At 33.7% G+C, this 23,260-nt stretch overlaps 2 protein-coding genes across 2 annotated transcripts; both read right to left on the bottom strand.

Moving 5' to 3' along the window:
• Positions 1-7,384: 7,384 nt before the first annotated feature.
• Positions 7,385-21,230, bottom strand: LOC130968553 (uncharacterized). The gene is made up of 2 exons (XM_057893895.1): positions 20,837-21,230; positions 7,385-8,156 (listed from the first exon to the last, which is right to left on the bottom strand). Exons 1-2 carry the CDS (start codon positions 21,057-21,059, stop codon positions 7,843-7,845), a joined length of 537 nt encoding a protein of 178 aa, XP_057749878.1. The 5' UTR covers positions 21,060-21,230; the 3' UTR covers positions 7,385-7,842.
• A 934-nt stretch (positions 21,231-22,164) lies between these two features.
• Positions 22,165-22,977, bottom strand: LOC130965877 (glutathione S-transferase T2-like). Its single transcript, XM_057890637.1, has 2 exons — positions 22,503-22,977; positions 22,165-22,427 (listed from the first exon to the last, which is right to left on the bottom strand). Exons 1-2 carry the CDS (start codon positions 22,975-22,977, stop codon positions 22,165-22,167), a joined length of 738 nt encoding a protein of 245 aa, XP_057746620.1.
• Positions 22,978-23,260: the final 283 nt, after the last annotated feature.

A 23,260-nucleotide genomic window follows, 5' to 3' on the forward strand; every position in this document is an offset into this window, starting at 1 on the left:
TGTTGGGGGGATCTCCGGCCTCCCCTTTGCGAGGCGACGGAGGCTGCCCCCTCCGCTCCGGCTGCTCGAGCTCGGTCGCCGGGACCTGGCGCGACTTCCATTCAGGCAAAGAGGTCCCCACAGACGGCGCCAATGTTCGTTCCTCGGGTTCCGAACAGGTCGGGTGGACAAAGGATGTAAGGGTGAGGACGCCTTAACTGGGGTCGCGCTGTTTTGCGGGTAGACGAGTAGTCGAGCACTTGTCTTGGAGAGATGATGAGGGGGGGTGCCACCTGCAAAGACACTCCGACGCTCAAGTCAGCAATGTGCAGGCGAGCAGAGTATAGGGTTGAAAGATGTGACGTACCTCGGGGGAAGAGCCAATCTTTCCCTTATATACATGTCAGTAGTGGGCCCCTTATGGGACAGGCCCATATTTCCGAGGACGCTGTCCTGCAGCCGTGTGTGAACCGTACAGGACGCGTGTCCGGGTCGGTTGGAGGGCGCGTGTCCGGGTCGGGTACTGATTGGGTCGGGTCGGCCCAAAGCTGATTCTGGGCCGGGCCGTAACATATATATATATATATATATATATAAGTGCTACACATACAAGTCATTTTGGTTTACAAATCATACAAGTTGGGCCAAATCCAACAAAAATGACGCTCACCCATACGAGCGTGTCAACACGCGCTCTACTCAATGGTTTCCATAGTGCGCTTTGCGTTACTCCTCCTCCTCCTCTTCCTTCTTCTTCTTCTCTTTCTTCTTTGCGTTTTTCCTCATTTTTCTTCACATGTTTCATATTTATCGTCGTTTTTTACTACTGTTGTTGTTGCTGCATTTTTTTCCTCTTTCTCTTTCCATTGATTTTGCAATATTATGTATTTTTTTTGTTTGATTTTTTTCTCCCAAGAAGAAGTATGAGAATATGAAATAAGAAGATGAAAAAAAAGAATCAGCAGAAGATGAGAAAGAGGAAAAGTTTTGAATTATGCAGAACTTATCAGAATAAAAATACACCCAAATATTTTCGTGTTGCACTCGAATATCTTCATGTTACACTCAAATTTATAGCAAATACAGAAAAATATTTCCTCTAATACTGCATTTTTTTTCTTCTTTTTTTTTTATTTCTTTCTTTTAGTTAAATGAATGTAAGTTCATCATCTTTCAAGTAATTTTACAGTATTATGTGTTTCTTCTTCTTCTTTGTTTGATTTTTTTGTTTTTATTCTTGTTAAGAGAGTAAAACAAGAAAAAACTTGAAAATGTAAAACAAAAAGAAAAAAGATGAATAAAAAAAATGCAGTAGAACATGAGAAGGAGGAGAAGGAAGAATTTTGAATTATGCAGAACTTATCAAAATAAAAATACACCCAAATATCTTCATGTTACACCCAAATTTACTGCAAATACAGAAAAATATTTCCTCTAATGCTACATTTTTTTCTTCTGAATTGAACCACACCTCAACCACTTGATTGGATTCAAAACAATAATAAATTTCGTTCTGGTTCAATTGACAATCTGAACATGAATTATTCATTATCTTCAACAACGAGATAACTGATGATGAAGGAGAAAGAGAAAAAGAAAGGAGGAGAAGAAATTCCAATGAAAAAAGAAAGAGGAAGAGGAGGAGGAGGAGGAAGAGGTGGTGTTATATATTTATCGTACATAGTTATATTTTTTACTCACATCTAAGTAAATTACTCTTAATCACATTACTTCTATTCTAAGTAAATTGATTTTTTTTAGTTTTACTCGTCATGAAATATTTGTAGAATGACTAGTACATAAATTTGCGAAAAAAAAGCATGGTACATATATAATAAAGTATAAATTATATCTTTTCTCTCTAATGTACCAAAATTCTTTAATCATTTAATGTTTAATGTAGTTAAACTTTATTTTTACTTTTAAAATAAATTTAAATTTATCTTTCAATAATATTAATTTTTATGGTAGATAATTATTCAATTATTTTTTTAATTGCATCTAAATAAATTACTCTTAATCACATTATTTTTATTCTAAGTAAATTTATTGTTCATTAAGAGAAAAATTAAAAAATAAATTTAACAATTATCTGTCATAAAACAAATTGAAATTATTGAAGAAAAAAATTTAAATTTGTTTTAAAATTAAAAATAAAATTTAATTAAATTAAACATTAAAGAAATTTGGTATATTAGAGATAAAAAGATATAATTTATACTTTATTATATATTTACATGCTCTTTATTGTATATACGAGAAAAAATTTTGAATAATTTATTGTATATACGAGTAAAAATCTTGGATTTGAAATGCAATTCATTCCGTTGATATTCGCTATTAATTTATTTGATTTGGTAATTCTTCTTAGAGTAATGTATTATTTTTTGTCCCTAACGTTTTTGTCTTATTTAAGTTCCTAATGTTTTAAAAATATTTCGATTTTGTCCTACCGTCGATTTTATTAACAGATCACTAACAGCAGGACAATATTAAAACGATTTTAAAACGTTAGAGACATAAATAAAATGACTTAAACATTAGAGACAACTTTAAAATTTATCCTAAATATTGGAAACAAAAACTACTTTATTCATAAAAATAAGAAACAAGAATAAGAAAAAATTTGAATGAGATATATAGGTCAATCTATTTATTTCACGAACCAATAATTGAGTCAAACATGTAAAACATACAACTCATTTTCAAGATATTTTTTTTAAATCAAAAGTTCGCTCATTTAAGGTTGTTAAACCAGTCAGGCCAACTAATGCAACCTATTTTAGCAATTCTAATTAAAATATCGTGATACCATTATCAAATAACGTGAATGAATATAATTTCATTGTTTTGAAAAGTATAAATAGAAATGAATATAAATTTGGTTCGGAGGGAAAAAATTTACAAAATGGGTAGGATAAAGAAAAGAGATTTGAATTCAAAAATCTTTTTCATGGAGAATATTTCATTGAAATGGTTTTAACTAGGAATAAAAGGAGTAAAGTACCAACTCGGTCCTTATTCATTTCTCTGAATGACAACACGATTCTTAACTAAAAGCACGATCTATTTTGGTCCCTGACCCTGAGTTTTGTCTGGTCTTTTTGTCACTTTTACGGCGAAAACTTGACGGAAATTACTGATGTGTAGAGACAAGTGGGTGACATGGATGGCTTGGGTGATTACGTGGAAGATGGAAAGCCACGTGGCTAGATGAAATGGACAGGAGCCTATCTGTCCTTGTCCATAACACACAAACGCCATCATTTTTTAGGTTCTCAGGTGTCTTTATTAGACGAGTCTGGTCGTCTCTCTCCTTTGTTTTGTGTATGGAACCCATACCACCATGAACAATAGCAGAGAGCGTGGGAGTGGAAGAGATACGTCGATCGATCAGGGTAGGAGTATTTCTGTGAGCTCCGTTGGCAGTACTGGAGTGAGGAAGAAGAAAAGATTTGTTGCCCCAAAATGTAATTGTGGGATTCATGTAATTCTATTCATGTCGTCAACACAGTCGAACCCTAATAGACTATTCTTTGGATGCCCATATTTCAAGGTATGAAATAATTAGTTATGTTCTTATTCCTGTTTAGATCTATAGCAAGCATCTCTTCATTGTAATTCTAATTTTTCCATTTTTTACTATGCAGATTGCAGAATCTCATTGCAAATATTTTCTATAGCTGGATGAATATATTTCACTATTTAAAGAGGAACAAATAAATGATTACAGTCTTTATGGTCGGAATCCAAAGTAAAAACATTTGTTGGTGGCAGCTGTTTCCATGGAGGAGAAAGTGATTAAGCTAGAGGACAGAGTTTCTGGCTTAGAGTTGCAGATAAAAAATTCTAGGCATGTTAAGTATATTAGGGATTTTAGTTATCTATTGATGGCTCTTATGTTTGCCTTTGGAGTTGTATTTGCAAGTTATCTCCAATAAATTGGATAGCAGATAATAAGTCTATGATGTTGTTTTTGTTTTAGACATGTCTGTTGCTGAAATTTCTATTACCTAAGAGTGTAAATCTGATTTTATTGAATGGAATAGTTGTGTTAGTTGTTTGAAAAAGATTGACTGTATCAAACAATAGAATGTGTTAAACTCCAATTCTTGTAATCCATGAAAACCAATCCAGTAATAACTAACAATAATATGTAATATTAACAACTTCATACAGTTACCAAATTGTCAACAGCTTGTGCACAAGGTGACTCCAAAAGTGGGCAACGTATAGTCTTATGTTTATTGGTCCTTAATTCACACAGGCTATCAAAACAGCAACCAAAAGACTGTTTATTGTGGCTGTATGTAAACTAGTTTATCAAAAACAGCATCTACTTGTTACCATATAAACCTAGGACTACACTTCTAGTTCTTCTTAGGAGGCCTAAATCTAAGAGTGGGAATGAACTTGAAGAGTCTTGATGCAGTCCTGGAAGTTGCTGCGGCCATTGTCTCGGCACTAAGTCCATCTTGTTGACTTGGTTTAGGCACCTTTGATCCAGTAGGAGTATTAATCTCATTGTTGGATGGAAGCTGTGTGTTGATTGGAGTGGGAGGCCTGAAGTAAGGTCCAATGATTGGAGGACTCTGATTCACCATAGAAGTTGGAACAAAGGTGGAGGTGGTTGGTGGTCTAACAATTGGTTGCTTCATCCTTTATGAAGGTGGAGGTGGGTTATTCAAATTGGGTGTCTCAGATGCTCCCTGTAAACAAACAGTAATTTATTATATGAAACGAAAAATAAAATTAAGACATTGCTATTTATAATATAATTGTGATTTAGATTACAACCTCTGGTTGGGGAGCAAATTGTGAAAGATGAATTTCATCTCCTTGTCCCACTGCTATACCTCCCTTTGGTGTTGATTTGGGTAGCTTCTTTTTTTTTTTTCTTTGTCTACAATTATAAACAGTATACAACTGATGGCTAGTCAACAACAATTTTATGAACACATTTTAACTAAGTAGCCCTACAAACTACTTACCACATGATTTAGAAGAGTTCCTACAACACTGGCATTCAGATTGTGATCCTCACCAACCTAATTCTGTGTGGATCATTATACAGAGATGACAATTAAATGCTTCATCATTTTTTTAATGACAATTAAAATCATGACCAACCTATAATGTCACACTTAAACCCTTAACCATTTAGATTATATGACAAATCGATCCTTAAAGATGCCATACCTGTGACAGGTTTGGCCCATCCTCTACTGACTTAAGCCCTTTCTTCTTAGCTACACCAGTCTTATTGCTTCCTTTAAGTGACATCCTCTCCTTAAGCCAAGTTTTTTGCTTATTCTTCTTCTACTTCAAACTGTCATCATTGCTACTGTCATCAGACTCATAACCAGGAGGAGGCAGCTTATAAGTCTCATCCACAGCGCTTTCATATCCATCATCAGAGGAGGAGGATGATGACTTAGGGGGTGAGCAGTCATTGGAAATCAAAACTTCCTCTCCAACCCCATCACCAAATAGCGTAACTCTTTAAACAAAGCAACCAAATCAAAATAATTAATCAGGTCAACATCCATTGGTGGCCACGTATGAACTTTTCCATGCAAATAGCTAAGAATTCTTTCACTGTCCTTCTTGAAATTTCCCTTTTGGTGAAACACAGGGGTAACCAGACATTCATCCATCTGAAAAAGTGTAAAAAAATTTTGTTAACTCCTAATTTAAAAATTTAAACATGTCACACAGTTTCTTTAATCTTTCATCAATATAAACACCCAATCCTAATAATCTGTTCCAACTTTCATTAATTTTTTAACACATCTCTACACTTTCATCTTATTTAAATACATAAAAATCTTAGAATATGACAACAAAAACAATATATTAACCTCTCTATACCCCCACCACGACTGAATGCAAACAATAATTGTTAAATGAGGACCACACACACACACAAAAAAAACAAAGAAAGGGACAGTAGCAACACCTACCTCAACAATTTGTGCTGTGTACAGAACCGTCCAAGTTCCGTCAACAGCGTCGTCCACTCACCGTCTACGTCACCGTCAAAAACTTCGTTAGCAACCTTGTCAGCAAGCTTGTCACCACTCACCACTACTTTGATGGAGAAGAAGGTTTTCTGCTAGGGTTTAGAAGGTAATTGTGTTAGAGGGTCAAGGGTCTTTACGGGAGAACATATAAGGCACGAAACCAAACGATGTCTGGAAACCTAAAAACGCGGTGTTGTGGACGAGGACAGATAGGCCCTGTCCATTTCACCTAGCTACGTGGTTTTCTATTTTCCACGTAACCACCCAAGCCATCTATGTCATCGACTTGCCTACACACATCAGCAATTTCCATCAAGTTTTCGTCGTCAAAGTGACAGAAGGACCGCGTTGGCAGACGGAGCACAGGATCAGAGACCGAAATAGATCGTGTTTTTTTATTAAGAGTCGTGTTGTCATTCGGCAAAATGGACAGGGACCGGATTGGCACTTTACTCGAATAAAAAGGTGATTTAAACTTTAAGTGCAATTTAATTCTATTTTTATGAATAAAAAGTTTATAACACATGTAACTATTTCTTATTTTGTACTTAATATATATTTAGACCAACGTTGAGAATATTTAGCACAATAGAATATATATTATTAAAGACTATTAGAAGACTTAGAATTTATTATTTTTAGTTATCAGTTAGTCATTATTATTTAAAAATATAAGATAAAATATATTATTTAACTACTAGACTAAAAAAATTATACTAAAAAAATTAAATTGATAATTAAGTAATAATAAAAAATAATAAATTCTAAATTCTAATAACTCCCTAACATTTTTCTATATTTTTAAAATGAAACAAACTCAAATTTTACAATTGTACGCATGTATTTATGGAATTTTGATATAACAAAAAGTTAAAAATATTATCAAAAATAAAACTTTTTGTAGTGAAAGTAAATAATGTAGTCCCATGCATTTGCAATGGTCAAATGCTACTATATTTATATGTAGTCATATTTTTAATATATATTTTATATTTTAATATATATTTTATATTTTAACATATATTTTATTTAAGTAATTAAATAGTGATTAATTTTTTGTTTATGACTAATATGATTGATAATATATATTGTTTACATATTTTTTTTAACAAACTAATCAACCACTAAAATAATCAAATTTTTCACAATAAAATAATTTTTTTATAACAGAATAATCAAATATTTTATAATAATAATATAATAATAAACACCAAAATTTAATCACTATTGTACTTCTATATTTTTATTTTTATTTTAATTATAAATATAAATCTATTTGATTATTATTTGTAGATTTTAATTATAAGTGAATCAAATTTGGTCCTGTTATTTTTAAAATTTTACAAATGTGAATATGTGGTGATTTTATATCTAAATCTATATCCCTACATGATTGTGTCCATATAATACAATTCTTTCTCCCAATAATATAATAACAAGATAAAAAATGCTAAAAAATTACCAAAATTTATTATTTTTGACCATCATTTAATCATTAATTTAATTTTTTTAGTCTAGTAATTCAACGACATACTTTATCCTATATTTTTAAATATTAATGATTATCTGATGGCTAAAAACAATAAATTCTAATGTCTCTAGCATTTTTCTAAAAAAGATATTCGTGGTTCTATCAAATAAAAAATAAAGTTTCATCGGAAAATTTTAGGCACGTTGACAACTAGGAGAATAAAAGGGCAAGGAAAATAAGTTGCATCCGATAACTATACAACAGGGTAAGTGAGTGCATCTAAAGAAGCAAACTTTCGAAACTTGCGACATGGATTTCAAAGAGAAGGCCATAGCAGGAATTCTTCATAGGCCTTGTTTTACTTACACCTCATAAGAATTTTTCTATGCTGGTGGTTAATGTTGACTTGGGCACAGCACCAATAACTGTATCTTTCTTCTCGCCATTCTTGAAGATCATCACCGTGGGGATACTCCGAATCCCATACCGAGTGGCGGTTGAAGGGCTCTCGTCAGTGTTCAGTTTGTAGCACTTTAACTTCCCAGCGAATTCTTTAGCCAGCTCATCAATTATAGGGTGGATCATTCGGCATGGACCACACCATGGAGCCCAGAATTCAACCAACACAGGAGATTCAGATTCAAGGACAAGCGATTGCCAATTAGCATCGGTAATAGAAGCCACTGTAATATGCAATAAGCAACAACACAAATTTATTTAATTCCAATCTCTATTTCTACCGAATAGACAAAATGTCTCAGTTGAAAAAGTTAAAAGAACATTGGGATCCCCAAAATTCTAACAGAATGACAAACACATTAAGAGAAAAGCAACCATGCCATAAACATATTCATAAGAATATCACAAACTATGTGTCTTCTATGCATCAAGATAGCGTTCCTCCATAGACAAAACAGTACATAGAGATGTTTCGTGGCAGAGAGAGAGAGAGAGATGGGAGGGTATTTATTGAGACTAGGGTGGATCAAAATCCATAGAGTATGCTTTTTCTCATAAAATCAACCCCGAGGATTGGAAATTTGCATCATGCATATCAATATCATGGTTAAAACTTTTCACATGAATGCATCACTTCGTACTGTACCTAATTGCTATACCTAGTTATAGCTCAAATGGCATAATATCCTCATACTCACTTCAATAAAGAAGTTTTCTAGAAGTTATATTTCATGATTGAGTTCAAAATTATTTTCTAAATGAAGCTATTAAGAAGTGTTTGGATGCCAAATTCAAGCCTTAAATGTTGAAACTTTTTGTTGATTGACAAAGTTGTCGGAAGTGAGACGGATGTGCGAGTTTGAAACCATTCACCTCCAAAACATACACCAGTAGATCCACAAGTAAAACTGTATCATTGGAACCATTTTGGTAAGAAAAATAAATTTTATTGTATGAAGGAGAGAAGTGCCACAAGTTGGAGGATTAACATATCCTCTACAATTAAGTTTTTGAAGGTACTGCAGGAAACATAAAGGATATCAAGAATGCAGTAGCAATACCCAGCCTCTATATATACTAGAAATAGGAACTTGCTTTAAACAGTCGTAAGAACAATGATAACGAGTAGCTGAAAACATAATCCTATCTGATAGCTGGTTTCGTTATATACAATACATTCAATTGTTATGGGCTGCTGCTTATATACAATACATACAATGATCAACACGGGAGTTGATAAGTGCTTGCTTCCGTTTAAATTACTTGTAAACAACAAGTAAGGGTAAAGAGCTAACGTTGATAAATCCATTATTTAATACAAAAATGGTATATAATGGTAGGGCTATAATCTGAAGTCTGATTATCTCGTTATATTTAGACAGAATGCCATTTTGCTCTTTGAAATTGGTTGGATGAGATTTTTTTAAAATGACCAATTAATTCCTTCACCTTAGAAATGCGACTTCTGTTAGCATCTGGCCAAACTTTTGTCTCATATTCGTTAGTGTAATAGTAATGTGGACAGTTATATGTTAACCTTGGTATTGTAATAAACAGCACAAAGACTAGCTATGTAAGAAGGCTTTCCGACATTTTTTTTTTTTTCAGTCGGCGAAGCTTTCCGACATCTTAACAACGGTAAGAGCAAAATTCCTTTAAGAATACACTGTTTTGAATCAAGCGGAGCTTAATCACCTAAAAGGCAGCCCAATACACAAACATTTGGCATTAACACAAGGTTAGAGAAAGGCCTCGCCAAGAAGGAGTAATGTAGACAGACTTGCCAAATAATTGTATCACTGGCTGATTCCGCAACTTCAATACGTGACCTTAAAGATACTTGGGGACAACTCTAGTGAAACTTAAGCATCTAATCCCCCACAAAACTAGTTTCATTAGACAATGTTTGAAAATGCGATAATTATAGTTCAACAAAATATATCAAACAATGGTGTATATGACACAACCACAAACATTTGGCATCCTTCCTTTCACCCCAAAACAAGCATAACTTGCCAATAATGTGAGAAAATGATATGAGCTCAATAAGCTATTTTCGTATTTCTAACACAAAGGGGCAGAATAGTAATTATATCAAGGTCAAGAATCTGATTATTAGAAGAATCACATTATACCAGCTTTGGAAATCAAGGAGACCAAGAATTCATCTCAAGCGCAATTGCATTGGCTTAGGGCGCAATGAATATGTCTTTCCTCAAGTTACCTGTAGCGCAGTGAAATTGTGTCCCAGGACTGAAATTTTAGTTCTAGTCTTTCACCATCAAACACAATATTGAGTCACAGATCCCCAATCTCAGTCTTAGTCTCAATCTCTGAAAACGTATCTTTTATTCCTTTATTCTTTTTTCTTTATCAGGAAACTACTAAGATGATTTAATCATATTTGCCAACTATGAAAGAAGCAAAAACAACAAAATTATTGCATTTTATCGTTCACAAAGAGATCTTGTTTGCTCACTTCATGTAAAGTCCTTTTAAGGTCTTTTTCTACCTCAACTATTGGTCCATCTTACATTTCATTCACTCATCTAGATACTTTACTGGCATTCTCCCTGTATAACCAAACCACTTAAGACAAGATTGCATCAATTTTTGAACAATGGGCGCTACACTCCTACTCCAATTTCATCTCTCATATCCTCATTTTTTATTTTGTCCACACGCATATGATCACTCATTCATCAAATCATCCATATTTTGGTCATGCTGAACTTAATTTCATATTCACGCTTTGTTGGCCAACATTTTGTTTCATACATATACTTGGTCTAATGACAATGAGATTGTTAAAGAAGTCGTTGATATACAAGAGAATCAAGATGTTATTCCCTCTACCCCTTTTTTCATTACTAATGGAATATCCTTTACTATTCTACTAAAAATGGAACGAAATGATCTTGTTTTCTTTCTCAGTTGAAAAGAGATGTCTTGAGCAATCAAAGAAGCACTTTGATAAACAGATTTGATCTTGACCGACTCAATTAAGGTATTAGTGTTTGTTCTATTAGACAACAAAGATCGCATTTTTATAACTTCGTTCAAATAATAGTTGTACCCGTACGGAATTCTTCTGTTTCTCGGTATGATCTCTATCATCATCTCTATTCCCTTTATCCATTCTCCTATCCTACCTAGGTCTATGAATTTCTCTATCAATTCCATTACCTTATCCTTACCCATGAGGTTCCAACATTTGATCCTTAATTTGCCTAGGAGTTTTTCCCGGGCATCCTCCAAAATAATGGGATTATACATCCCAACTCTATCCCTTGGAAATAAAAAGGTAGCACCGAAGAAAGGAAAAAGCGAGATGGTGGTTTTTGTTGTTCCCGTGAAGTTAAATCAGATAGCAAGATTTCTATTCTTTATTCTTTAGGGCTATGTACGTTGAGTGTGTGTGAGTGAACAGAGGACTCATATATATACTGCACATCTTCCCTTTGTACATTGGGATGATGCCTTTCTCTCAGCCACTTATATCATTAATCGGCTTCCCTCCCCCAAAACTCATTCTTCCACTCCTTTTGAGCTCATGCATGGTGGACAACCAGATTATTCTTTATTGAGAGTGTTTGGTTGTGCATGTTACCCTGGCTTGAAACCATATTCTCAAAATAAACTTGATTACAAGTCTCAGCTCTCTTTTTAGGTTATGCCCTACACCACAAGGGCTATTAAGTGTCTAAGCAAAACTGGCAAGATTATCAATTTATCATCATCAGACACGTTATATTTGATGAGCATAGGTTCCCATACCATGAATTTTTTTCTACTGATAGTGCACCCAAATCTTCAAACCAATTTCCTCATACATCTTTAGTTTTTCCTATAGGCTCATCTGCATCATCTTTGCCATCTAATTCTACTCCTACACCACCTATTACTACCCTCCAAAATCTGTCCACGCACACTTTAGTGGGCAACTCTTCAAATCCTAGTACTAATAAGTCATCACATTTAGCTATTGACTCTTCACAAAATAGTGATACTGATCCGCAACCAACTACACCTCCATCGTCTACTTTACCTCATCACTCTCTGCTAATAAAATTCACCAAGACAGTATCCCCACTTCTGGTAATGAGATCCAATTTGGTAGTGCTCCAAGAACTCTCATTAATCCTAACCTTCATTCTATGCAAACTAGTTCCAAGTCTGGAATAGTTAAACCTAAAATTTATCATGCTGTGACTACCAATAATATTGATTTGATAAATATATTCCTACTTCAGTTAATCAAGCTTTGCAAGCCACACATTGGCATAATGCTATAGGGTGTAGGTGGATTTTTGCGATTAAACGCCTTCCTAATGGTGAGATAATTAAGTACAAGGCTCGGTTGGTTGCTAAGGGCAACCACCAAATTGAGGGTATTGACTACGATCGGGTCTTTGCCCCGGTAATTAAACCTACCACTATTCGAATTATACTAACCATTGCTTTTTAAAATAGTTGGCAGATTTGACAATTTGATTTTAACAACGCATTCTTGAATGGAGACTTAAATGAGTTTGTTTTGATGAAATACCACCTGGCTTTATTCATGGAGATTCATCTCAGGTTTGTAAGTTGCATAAGTCCTTATATGGACTCAAGCAAGCTCCTAGATCATGGTTTCTTAAGCTCTCTTCTACTCTTTATCAATTCGGATTCCTCAAAACCAGTTCAGATCATTCCTTGTTCATTAAGCATGATGATCATCTTATCTTGTACATTCTTATCTATGTAGATGATATTTTAGTTACTGGTAATAATGCCATTGCAATTCAATCAACAATAAATCAATTAAATCAAGTGTTTTCATTAAAGGAATTAGGAGAGTTTAGCTACTTTTTTAGGAATAGAGGCAAAAAAAGAGTTAAGAGTCGGGCTGTCCATTTGTCCCAAACCAAGTATCTTAGTGACTTACTTCAAAGAGTTAGAATGAAAGAATCAAAAGCTGTGCCCATGCCTATGATAACTTTTGCAAAGTTGTCTAAAGTAGGGGAGGATGTGTTCGACAATCCTACCTTATACAGATCAATAACGTTCCAATATGCTACTCTTACTAGGCCAGATATAGCTTATTCGGTTAACAAACTTTGTCAATATATGCAGAGACCCCTGCTTAGCCATTGGAAGTGTGCTAAACCATTGCTAAGATATCTTGCTGGCACAGTGAATAATGGTCTTATTTTTCATGCTACCAATGATTTGCACCTGTTTGGTTTTTCAGATTCCAACTGTGGATCCGACTTAGATGATCGGTGCTCAACGTGCTGTTATTGCATCTATACGGGAGCCAACCTTGTATCGGGGTCAAGTAGGAAGCAGTTGTCCGTGAGCAGATCGAGCACGGAAGCTAAACACCGAGCTCTAGCCGCTGCAAGTTCGGAAATTATCTGGATACAAAACTTGTTGCAAGAACTTAGGGTTCAAGTCACAATAACAGCAACTCTATATTGTGACAATGAGAGTGTTGTCTTGCTTGCAGCCAACCCCATACTTCACAGCAGAACAAAACACTTTAGCTTGACTTGCATTTTGTGAGAGCGTGTTAATCAACAACTACACGTGGTTCATATTAGAGCGCCAGAGCAAGTTGCGGATCTTCTTACTAAACTATTATTAGTGGAGTTTAGTAAATTCACTGTCAAACTTAAGGTTGCTCCTAGAGCTACCTTAACTTTGAGGGGGGCAATTAGAGAAGTTGTTGATATACAAGAAAACAATCAAGATTAGTTAAATCAGTTAGCAAGATTTCTCTTATTCTTTAGTGTTGTGTACATTGAGTGTGTGTATGAGTGAACAGAGGATATATATATCACTTATGTATTAGTTTGGTGGACGCGTGCAATGATAATAATCATTCTCAGTTTTCTTTCAACCCTGTTACTCTTTTGTTCATTCCAAATCTCTTTCAGAGATAAAAGTTAGTCTTAAGTTTTAAAGGTACATTTTTATCGCATATAAAATCCAAATGCTTCGGCATTTTGACCAATTTGCTTAAATCCTAGAATTTGGATCCTCTAAAGTTTGAATTTTACCTTTGGATAGTTTCTCTTTCATATTTATTCTTGGTCCCACCTATGAAATCAATAGTGAGAGATCACACTTTACTCTCTAAAGTGAAATTCAAACTTTAGAAGATCCAAATCCTAAATCCTATGGTTTACATTGTCTTCTACTTCTCCGCTGTCCTGAATAAACAAACAAGATACTTAAATCTCTTTACTTTGTTGTATAATATCTTTTGCAATTTCCACCTTTGTAATAGTCTCTTCCCTTTCGCTGCTAAATTTGCATTCCGTGTATTTCATCTTAGCACGATTTATATGCAAACCATGTACCTCCAAAGGTTACCTAGACAGTGGTTTCAATATGCTTGGCCCTACTTTATAGGGCCAAATTCAAAAAAGCTCACAGGGCCAAAAGCCCTAGGGCCATCAAATCCTGCTTTTTTTATGTTACTCTTTTAATAAACCTATTAAAAGTCATTGGCTTGTTTTATCCCTTTATCATTTTTTATATATAGAAAATAACGAAATTGAAAAATAGATATCAAAATATTTACAAACTAAAAAATACCTTTATCACTATTTTGCTCTTCAATAATGTCTCTAGTAGAAAATCAAAACACTAAGAATTTAAATTATGAACTAAAAGTGACCCCTCAAAATAAAGTTTACACAAAAACAAATCATCTAAAATCATGAATGTAAAGGGGAATGCATAGTCTCCGTTGACACTTCTTCTTCGTGAATTTCACCAATGTCATCATCTAAAATCAATCAGTTCAAAAATAATTAGAAACTTAATTTAAAACGTTATTTAAAAAAATAGCACATCTTATGCTTCAATTTCTCTTTCTCTGCTGAGTAAATCATTTTAAGATTTGATACTAAAATGTTTCTAGAAGGCATCACAATCGTTGGACTAATGTAATTAATCCAATCTCTAGTAGCCTCATACTCAACAAAGCTAAAATGCAAGATCATGTTTTACTATAGCCTGACCAAGTTTTTTTGGATGAACATTCTGGTCAATTTTGGTTGGAGGACTTTCTATATCATCGTCAAATCTAATACTGACGGGTATAGATTTACAAGAAACTATATGAAGACTCAAATGAGAAGTCCTGTACCTATTCTATATCCCCGTCAACACCATCTCTATCTTTCTTAAAAAACCTCCAAACATTAAATTTTTTTTGCCAGAATCAACACTACCAGAAATTCAACAGGAGTCTCAGAAACACCATTTTTATGTGGGATTTTTCCTGTTCATGTCTCTGGTAGTGTTGATTCTGGCAAAAAATCTAATGTTTGGAGGTTTCTTAAGAAGATTGGAAAAGATTGAAATGGTGTTGAAAGAGCTACATACAACTTCTGTAATCATGAATACAAAATTGAGAAGAATTCGAAAACTATGAATAATTACGGGACTTCTTCTCATTTAAGTCGTCATATAATTTCTTGTAAATTCATACCCCTTCAATATTAGATTTGATGATATGATAAAGAGGGTCCTCCAACCAAAATTGACCAGAATGTTCATCGGAAAAAACTCGCCCAGCTTATAATAAAACATATCTTGCGTTTAGTTTTGTTGAGTACGAAGGTACTAGAATTAGATTATTTATTTCAACGATTGTGATGCCTTCTAGAAACACTTTAGTATCAGATCTTAAAATGATTACTCAACAAAGAAAGAGAAATTGAAACAGAAGATGTGTTAATTTTTTTAAATAACGTTTTAAATTAAGTTTCTAATTGTTTTTTAATTGATTTTAGACGATGATATTGGTAAAATTCATGAAGAAGTGTTAACAAAGTTTATACATCCCCTCTACATTCAAGATTTTAGATGATTTATTTTTGTGTAAATTTCATTTTGAGGGGTGAATTTACACTTTTAGTTCATAATTTAAATTCCGTTGATGTTTTGATTTTCTACTATAGACATTATTGAAGAGCAAATAATAATGAAGGTATTTTTTAGTTTGTATATAGTTTAATTTTAATATCTATTTTTCAATTTCGTTATTTTCTATATATAAAAATGATAAAAGAATAGAAGAAGCCAATGACTTTTAATAGGTTTATTTAAAGAGTAACATAAAAAATAGGATTTGGGTACCTGTGGGCTGGCCCTAGGGTTTTCGACCCGGTTGGCTTTTTAAAAATTGGTGCTATTGATTATAGGGCCTTTTGTTCTTTTGACCTTATAACGTAGGGCCAAGCATATTAACACCACTACGTGCAAGTCATGAATTTTTCTTCTCACGGATGAAGATGAGTTTTGTTTTTAGGGATTTTAGGACTTGTAGCGCCAGTCGTGTTTCAATTTTTTTTGGGACTTAATTAGGGTCAGAACCTTATAAAATGTGTTTTGTAATTTTTAGGCTGTAGACTGAAATTATGTTGAAAGGCTTAGGGTCATCCCCAAGGCCTTAGACTCAATTGACACCAGCCTAGACAAATTCGAATTCTCATTCAAATCTTCTAGGATTCTCCCTAAAGGACAATGTCATCAACCAAAAACATACATCATGCCATTGAAGTTTTTGGATATGCTTAGTAAGCACCTCCAACAAGAGTGTGAAATTCCTCTATCAACATTGGGTTCTCACACTAATTATAACTCCATTGTACGTGTCCTTAAGTGAATGAATATATACAATCCTTGTCCCCTTCTCCAAACCTTCCTCAGGATCTCCCTCGATACCCCACATCTTTTCCAAATAAAAAGGTATTACAAGTAGATTATTTTTATTACTCTAATACCTATCCATCATTCTCCTTAACAAATATATAACCTCTATGGTAGATCTTCTTGGCATAAAAACCAAACTGGTTCTTCGAAACCTGAATCTCTTATCTCAACTTTCGTTTCATCACCCTTTTCCATAGCTTCACAATATGACTCATGAGTTTGATTCCTTTATGTTTTGCACAACTTTTTATATCCCTTAATTCTTTTAGATAGAGACCAAAATACTCTGACATCTGTCTAACATCTTAGATCTTCAAATCACATTAAAGAATTTAGTTAACCAACAAATGTCTTTTTTTTTTTTGGTAAATACCAACAAATGTCTTTTACTCTTAAACCTTTTCAAACTTCAATAGTGATACTATTTTGGCCCACTACTCTACCCATCTTCATCTATTTTAGGGTCTCCTTAACTTCAAATCTCAAATTTTTTTATAGTAATTGAAATTTTGGTCCTCCTCCATCAAATGTAATCGACCCTAGCACGAAAGAATGTCCATCATTAAATAACTTGTGAAAATAACTCTTCCATCTTTCAATACTCTCATCTATGACCAAAACTTCATTTTTGTTATTAATGCAATTAACTTGATCCAAGTCTCTCCTCTATCTATTGCGACCATTCACTATCTTGTAAAGATCATGTTTCCAATTCTTTCATACCCAAAGACTGATAAACACTCTCATAAATCTCGTTCTTGCTCCACTTACGGCACTTTTGTTTCCTTCTAAGTCGTTTCATACCTAACCAAGTTTTTCACATTACAGCATAAAGATCATTCTTTAAAGCATTTCCTCTTTAGCTTTACGTTCCATTGTGCAAGTATGCCCGACCACCACAATTCTTTCTCTAGCTACAGTATCTCTAATCTCTCCAAAAGTTTTCTTTTGCCACTTTTCTAATTAGTTTTGCCATCCAACACCACATCTCATCTACACTTCTATGTCCATCCTACCTTGCTGCTTCTTTCCATCTTTGGAAGTCTTTTTATGTCACCTTTCATCTCCCACCACCTAGTCCTCGGGTTTCTTTCTTGACAACTCCTCACCTTTTACTAAACACGTAAATGTATAACGAGTACACTATGTTTAGTCAAAATTTCTCCCAAATAATTTTGTAGTTAGTACAAATTTTTTTCTAGGATTTTCCTAGCAAAAAGAAATCAATTTAGGAACTTGTCAATCCACTCTTATAAGTTATAAGATGTTCGTCTCACTTTTTAGAGCACGAGTTAGAATAAAAAACTTGAAAGTTGAAAAGAAATCCAAGATGATTTTGCCATCTATTATCACTATTCCAAATTCATGATCCCCACGGATTCCTTCATATCTGTCTCCATTCTACTTTACATGTTTGTTTAAATCTCCTCCCGAAAGGGAAAAAAAAAACCTTTTCTCCCAATGGTATTCCTTGTATTAAACTTTTCAGATCTTTCCAAAAACTTATCTGGCAACTATGAAAGAAAACATTCATAATTAGCACATGCGAACAACTGAACATGTTGCCTAACGAGTGAGAGAGGTGTTGGTAACTGTTATAGATGCTCAAGTTGACTTTTTGGAGGTACGGTGCTCCATCCATGTTCACTTTCACAAAGCTTCCATTATTTTCACTTTCTTCTGCACTGCTCTTTTGTCGAAGATGTTCTTCTGGTACGACCTCATTGGTGGCAACCTACCACTTAGCTCTATCCATATATACATCATACATTTCTTAAATCGTGATTAATATCTATGGGCCGGGGTAACTTTTTAGATTTCTTAATTAGAAGAATTAATGTATTAATAGGTCATAATTGAGAGACATATATTAGCAAATAAGAAATAACTGTTGCTTCATTCATTTATTAAATTACTATTGGGTAGAATTTTACCTATTTAGATGCCGAAGAAGATGCTTTGCTATCATTGATTAAGACAATGAGAAAGTGTAATTGAATTTTTCTGTTACACTCATAAAAATTCGAATAAACAAATTTTGAGTATTGAATTATTGCTAGTTAGGCATGTAAAATCGCACCCGCTTATTCTATAATTATTATTCAAATTATAATTATAGAATAAGCGGGTATGATTTCTACATGCCTAGCTAATAATAGTAATTTAATAAATGATAGCAAAGCATCTTCTTCTACATCTAAATAGGTAAAATTCTACCCAATAGTAATTTAATAAATGAAGCAAAACAGTTATTTGCTAATATATGGCTCTCAGTTTATGACTTATTAATTAATTCATCTAATTATGAAACCTAAAATGTTACCCCACCCCCATAGACATTAACCATGATTTAAAGAAATATATGATGTATGTATGGATACAGCACAAGTGGTAGGTTAGCCACCAGTGAAGTCGTACCGTACCGGAAGAATATCGTGGCAGTTCAACAAAAGAGCAGTACAGACAAAAGTGAAAAGAATGGAAGCTTTGTGAAAGTGAGCATGGATGGAACACCTTACCTCCAAAAAGTCAACTTGAACACCTGCAACATTTACCAACACCTTTCTCACTCCTTGGGCAACATGTAAAAAAGACCTTTTAAAAAATAGATGTAAATTGTAGCTTCTACAAAAATATTTTATTTTTTTAGTACTTTTACTATTAAAATTTTGTTAAACATATTAAAAAAGAATATTTCATTAAAAAAAAATCTTTTTCTAACAACTAGCACCTAAACAAGCTCTTTCTTATGAATGATAGTCCAGGCAGAAACGTTCATTTATATTTGGATAAAAACTATATTTAGATAGGTTGATTCCATTTTAAATTTGTCAAGCTTAGCACATAACACCAAATCTCTGGTGATCAAAATCCCAAGTCAAGTCCAAAGCCACTCTCTGAAAATATTATCAATGGTCCCTAAAAGAAAATAAATTTGGTTGAAAGTCCTTACAGTTGGGCACCCTGGTCCTTGGTCAGATAATAATCATTTCTTTATCTAATACGTAGGTTACATGCTGTCTAAGTCTACTAAAGATCACTGACGTACAGCTAGCCACAGGAATAATAAACCGAAAAAAAAATTTCAACCTTGTTTAATTTTATGTCAGCAGAAACAAAGGAAGCATTTGAGATATTCAGGAAAGATGAACCAATACAGCACTAATTTTTGGAAACTGGGAAGAAAAAGTATCCCAACCAAACGAGACTCGTTGCATTGATCATTATCTTATCACAGCTACAGGTTCAAGTCTCGTCAATTCAAACCGATAAATAAAAAAGAAACAAAAACAAATTATGCACAGCCAAAGTATTAAAAGAAAAAGTAACAACTTACTTACAATTGTCGGATTTTTAATTTTTATATTGGGTTTATAGTAGTGTTTTTCAACAATATGTGAACTTTGTGTGTTTGTTTTTTATATGGAGATCACAAATCGAAGGGTTCGATTTGTAAATTTTAATTTTTTAAAATCTTTTAAAATGCAAAACCTACCATCCAATTTGTGAATTTTTAATTTTTTAAAATTTTTAAACCACAAAACCTACCCTCCGATTTGTGAATTTTAGAAAACCTATCCTCCGATGTGTGAATTTTATTTTTTATTTTAATTTTAAATGAACACCGATTTGTGACTATCTCCATACTAAATTAAAACACGAGCAATGCTAGGGGGCCAGCAATTTTTGTGATTAGTAGCCATCATTCAACCATCAATGATGAATTAATGGTGTGAGATTGATGTGAGATTTCATCCAATGGCTCACCTTTCTCTGCTGGTTACATGCTGGCCAAAATTCCATAAAATTGCTGGACCCCTAGACTTTTTCTTAAAACACACCACTCCTCCATAACTTAGAATAATACAACAATTATTTCCATATAAAAAAAAATCAGCCACAATTGTCTTCATAGATAAAAATTATTAAATAATCAATCATGTCAACATCTAAGAATTCTGGATTATCAACTTTATTTCCACCGTTAAAAAAATATCACACATAACTTAGAAAGCCAACTAATCTCACAATATGAATGACGATTAATAAATAATGAAACACTTCATTCTACTATCCCACGGATTAAACAAGGGCTATAACTTTCTAAATTATTTTCAATAATTCAACTATCATCTAGCAAACCTAAACAATTCTGTAAAAGAAATTGTCAACAAAGACGAAATCTGACCTTCAACGGCGGTATCCTGAGCCTCGCACACAACCCGCCCGCTGCGAGTAAGGGTTCTGGGGTTCAGTGGACCGGCGCAGCGAACGGCGGCGATGGGTCTGGGCTTGATCCCGGAATAGTGGGGAAACATAGCGGAGGCACGGCGGGCGGTGGCCGGAGAGAAGGCGGTGGCGGAGGAGGAGGGGCGAGGAAGGACAGCGAGGAATTCGTGCGCTGTGGCCATAGTGAAGGTTTAAGGAAGTAAAAGGGTTTTGAAATGAAGGTGGGAAGAGTGTGAAGTGTGAAGTGTGAATTGAAAGACTGAGAAAGTATTTGGGGGAATATTATTTGAGAGTGAAGCCAATGAAGGAAGAGAAAAGTGTAAGGATGAGGATACGGTAGGTTGGGGATTTTGTTTTCGTGTTCTTCACTCTACCCATTTAAGAACTACCTTTAGTTTGGTCTCATTTAATTAATTAATTAAAATATTTAAAATTAATATAATTAATTTTTTTAACAATGTAATTTAAATATTTAAATTTAAAAATAATTCATTATTATTTAACGACTAATTTTATAACGGCTAATTTTACAATGGTTAGTTTTGCAACGGTCACTTTCATGAACAATAAGAGCACAATAATATTGACTAATTTAAAAATTTACATCAGAAATAAATAAAACAAACTACATCACATACCAGTAATACGCAATAAAAATAAAAATATACTACATAACTCTAAGAATACAAAAAATCATTAAGTAAACCACTTGGCCATTATTTTCTCACATGCAATATCATGAAGAGCTCGACATTTTTCACTCATTGTAGACGTGTCAGCATTAAGTATTTGCATATCCATCTTCCTTTCCCTTTCCTTGGCCATCCTTTCCATCTCCCTTTCTTTTGCTTTTATCTCCATTTCTTTAATATACCTCTGAGTTTATAATTCTTGTTCTTTCATTGCCGCTTGAATTTGTAACTCCTTCTCTTTGATTGCCATAATCTTTATTCTATGTTCTTTCTCCTCTTCTCTTTCTTTTTCCCTATCCATTAGTTCCCTTTCTCTAATATTCTTAAAATCTTCTATGAGAGATAATTTTTTGACAACCAATAATTTTCTTTCACTAAAATTTTCAGACATTTGTGTTTTTCTCTTACCTTTTCGCTTGCTCTTCTTTGATCCTTGTGGACGAACGGGAGAGTCCACACCGGGTTCGTCAGCCAACGGTGTTTTTGGGTTTGATGAGGATGAGTATGCTCCAGTTGCACTAACCTTGGTTCTCTTTGAGCCGCCACTCTGTGTAGGTAGTTGACTTCTCCATTTTTGCTCCAACCGAAGCATGTTCTAATGCCTCTCAAAAGTAAATTTTTTACCATAATTTGTGGAATAAAGTTTATAAGCCAACTCCTTTATATCATCAGTATTCAAACCACTCCTTATATTTCGACTAGCTTGATCGTAGCAACCAGCAAATTGTGTAACAGCCTTGTTGATCTTATACCATTGTTTCTTACATGCAACTACCCCCCTTGTCATGTCGGAGCAAAATTCTACACAGTAGCTATGAATTCGACTCCAAAATATTTTCTCCTTTTGATCAGTACCAACTATAGGGTCAGTTGAAACATTTAATCATGCACTGATCAGCATCTCATCCTCTTTCCAATGCCAGTGTTGAATACTATCTTGTCTCCGATCTTCAATATCATCATCATTGAGGTCGATAGCATCTAATCCACGAGGGTTTGCAAAATCTGAATATTGCGAATTTGGACTAGATTGTATAGGAGTTTGAGATGATGGGTTAGAAGAGCCACCAATACCAGATGAGTTATGTCTTGATGCACTAAATTGAGTTGGAAACGGCAAGGAAGTTGGAGTAACATTTCCGATAGAGGGGTTAAATATAGATGAAAATGGAAAATGAAGTGTTTGTGAATTTTGATTTTGCGGTTGGAATATAGGAAATTGATTATTATAAGGAGTTTGAAAATTGAAATTAGAAAGATTTTGTGGATTTGGATTTTGAAATATATTTGGTAGTATGAAGTTTTGATTTGGAACTTGAGAGTTTGAGGTTTGAGATTGTTGGGTATTTGGAATTTGAGGAAAGTTTTGTAAGTAATTGAAGAAAGAGTTGAGTTGGTTTGGATCCATTTTTTCGAATAAAAAATAATAGTAGCAGAATTTTGATTTTGTAAACTTGGAAGAAGATGAAGAAGAGTAGTAGAGAGTGTGACAATAGAAGTGTATCTAAGTGGTATATATAGAGTAACAAAAATATTAATTTATTAATAATAACGATAGCATAGTAACGGTTATTTTTACAACGGCTAAATTAATATAATAATATAAATATAAATAATATTTAATATTAATTATGATATAAATAATTAATATAAATTATTAATTAAATAAAAATTTAATTATTTAATTTATT

Source organism: Arachis stenosperma, chromosome 3 (assembly GCF_014773155.1).
Source record: "Arachis stenosperma cultivar V10309 chromosome 3, arast.V10309.gnm1.PFL2, whole genome shotgun sequence".
NCBI lineage: Eukaryota > Viridiplantae > Streptophyta > Magnoliopsida > Fabales > Fabaceae > Arachis > Arachis stenosperma.

Bases quoted from the DNA above. Each gene is read 5' to 3' on its own strand.
- LOC130968553 (XM_057893895.1), bottom strand. From the start codon at position 21,059: ATGGCCACAGCGCACGAATTCCTCGCTGTCCTTCCTCGCCCCTCCTCC. The intron at 8,157-20,836 runs GTCAGATTTCGT...TGCATATTACAG, and splicing joins TCAGGATACCGCCGTTGAAG to TGGCTTCTATTACCGATGCT.
- LOC130965877 (XM_057890637.1), bottom strand. From the start codon at position 22,977: ATGGATCCAAACCAACTCAACTCTTTCTTCAATTACTTACAAAACTTT. The intron at 22,428-22,502 runs GTATTCAACACT...CTGACCCTATAG, and splicing joins TGAAGATCGGAGACAAGATA to TTGGTACTGATCAAAAGGAG.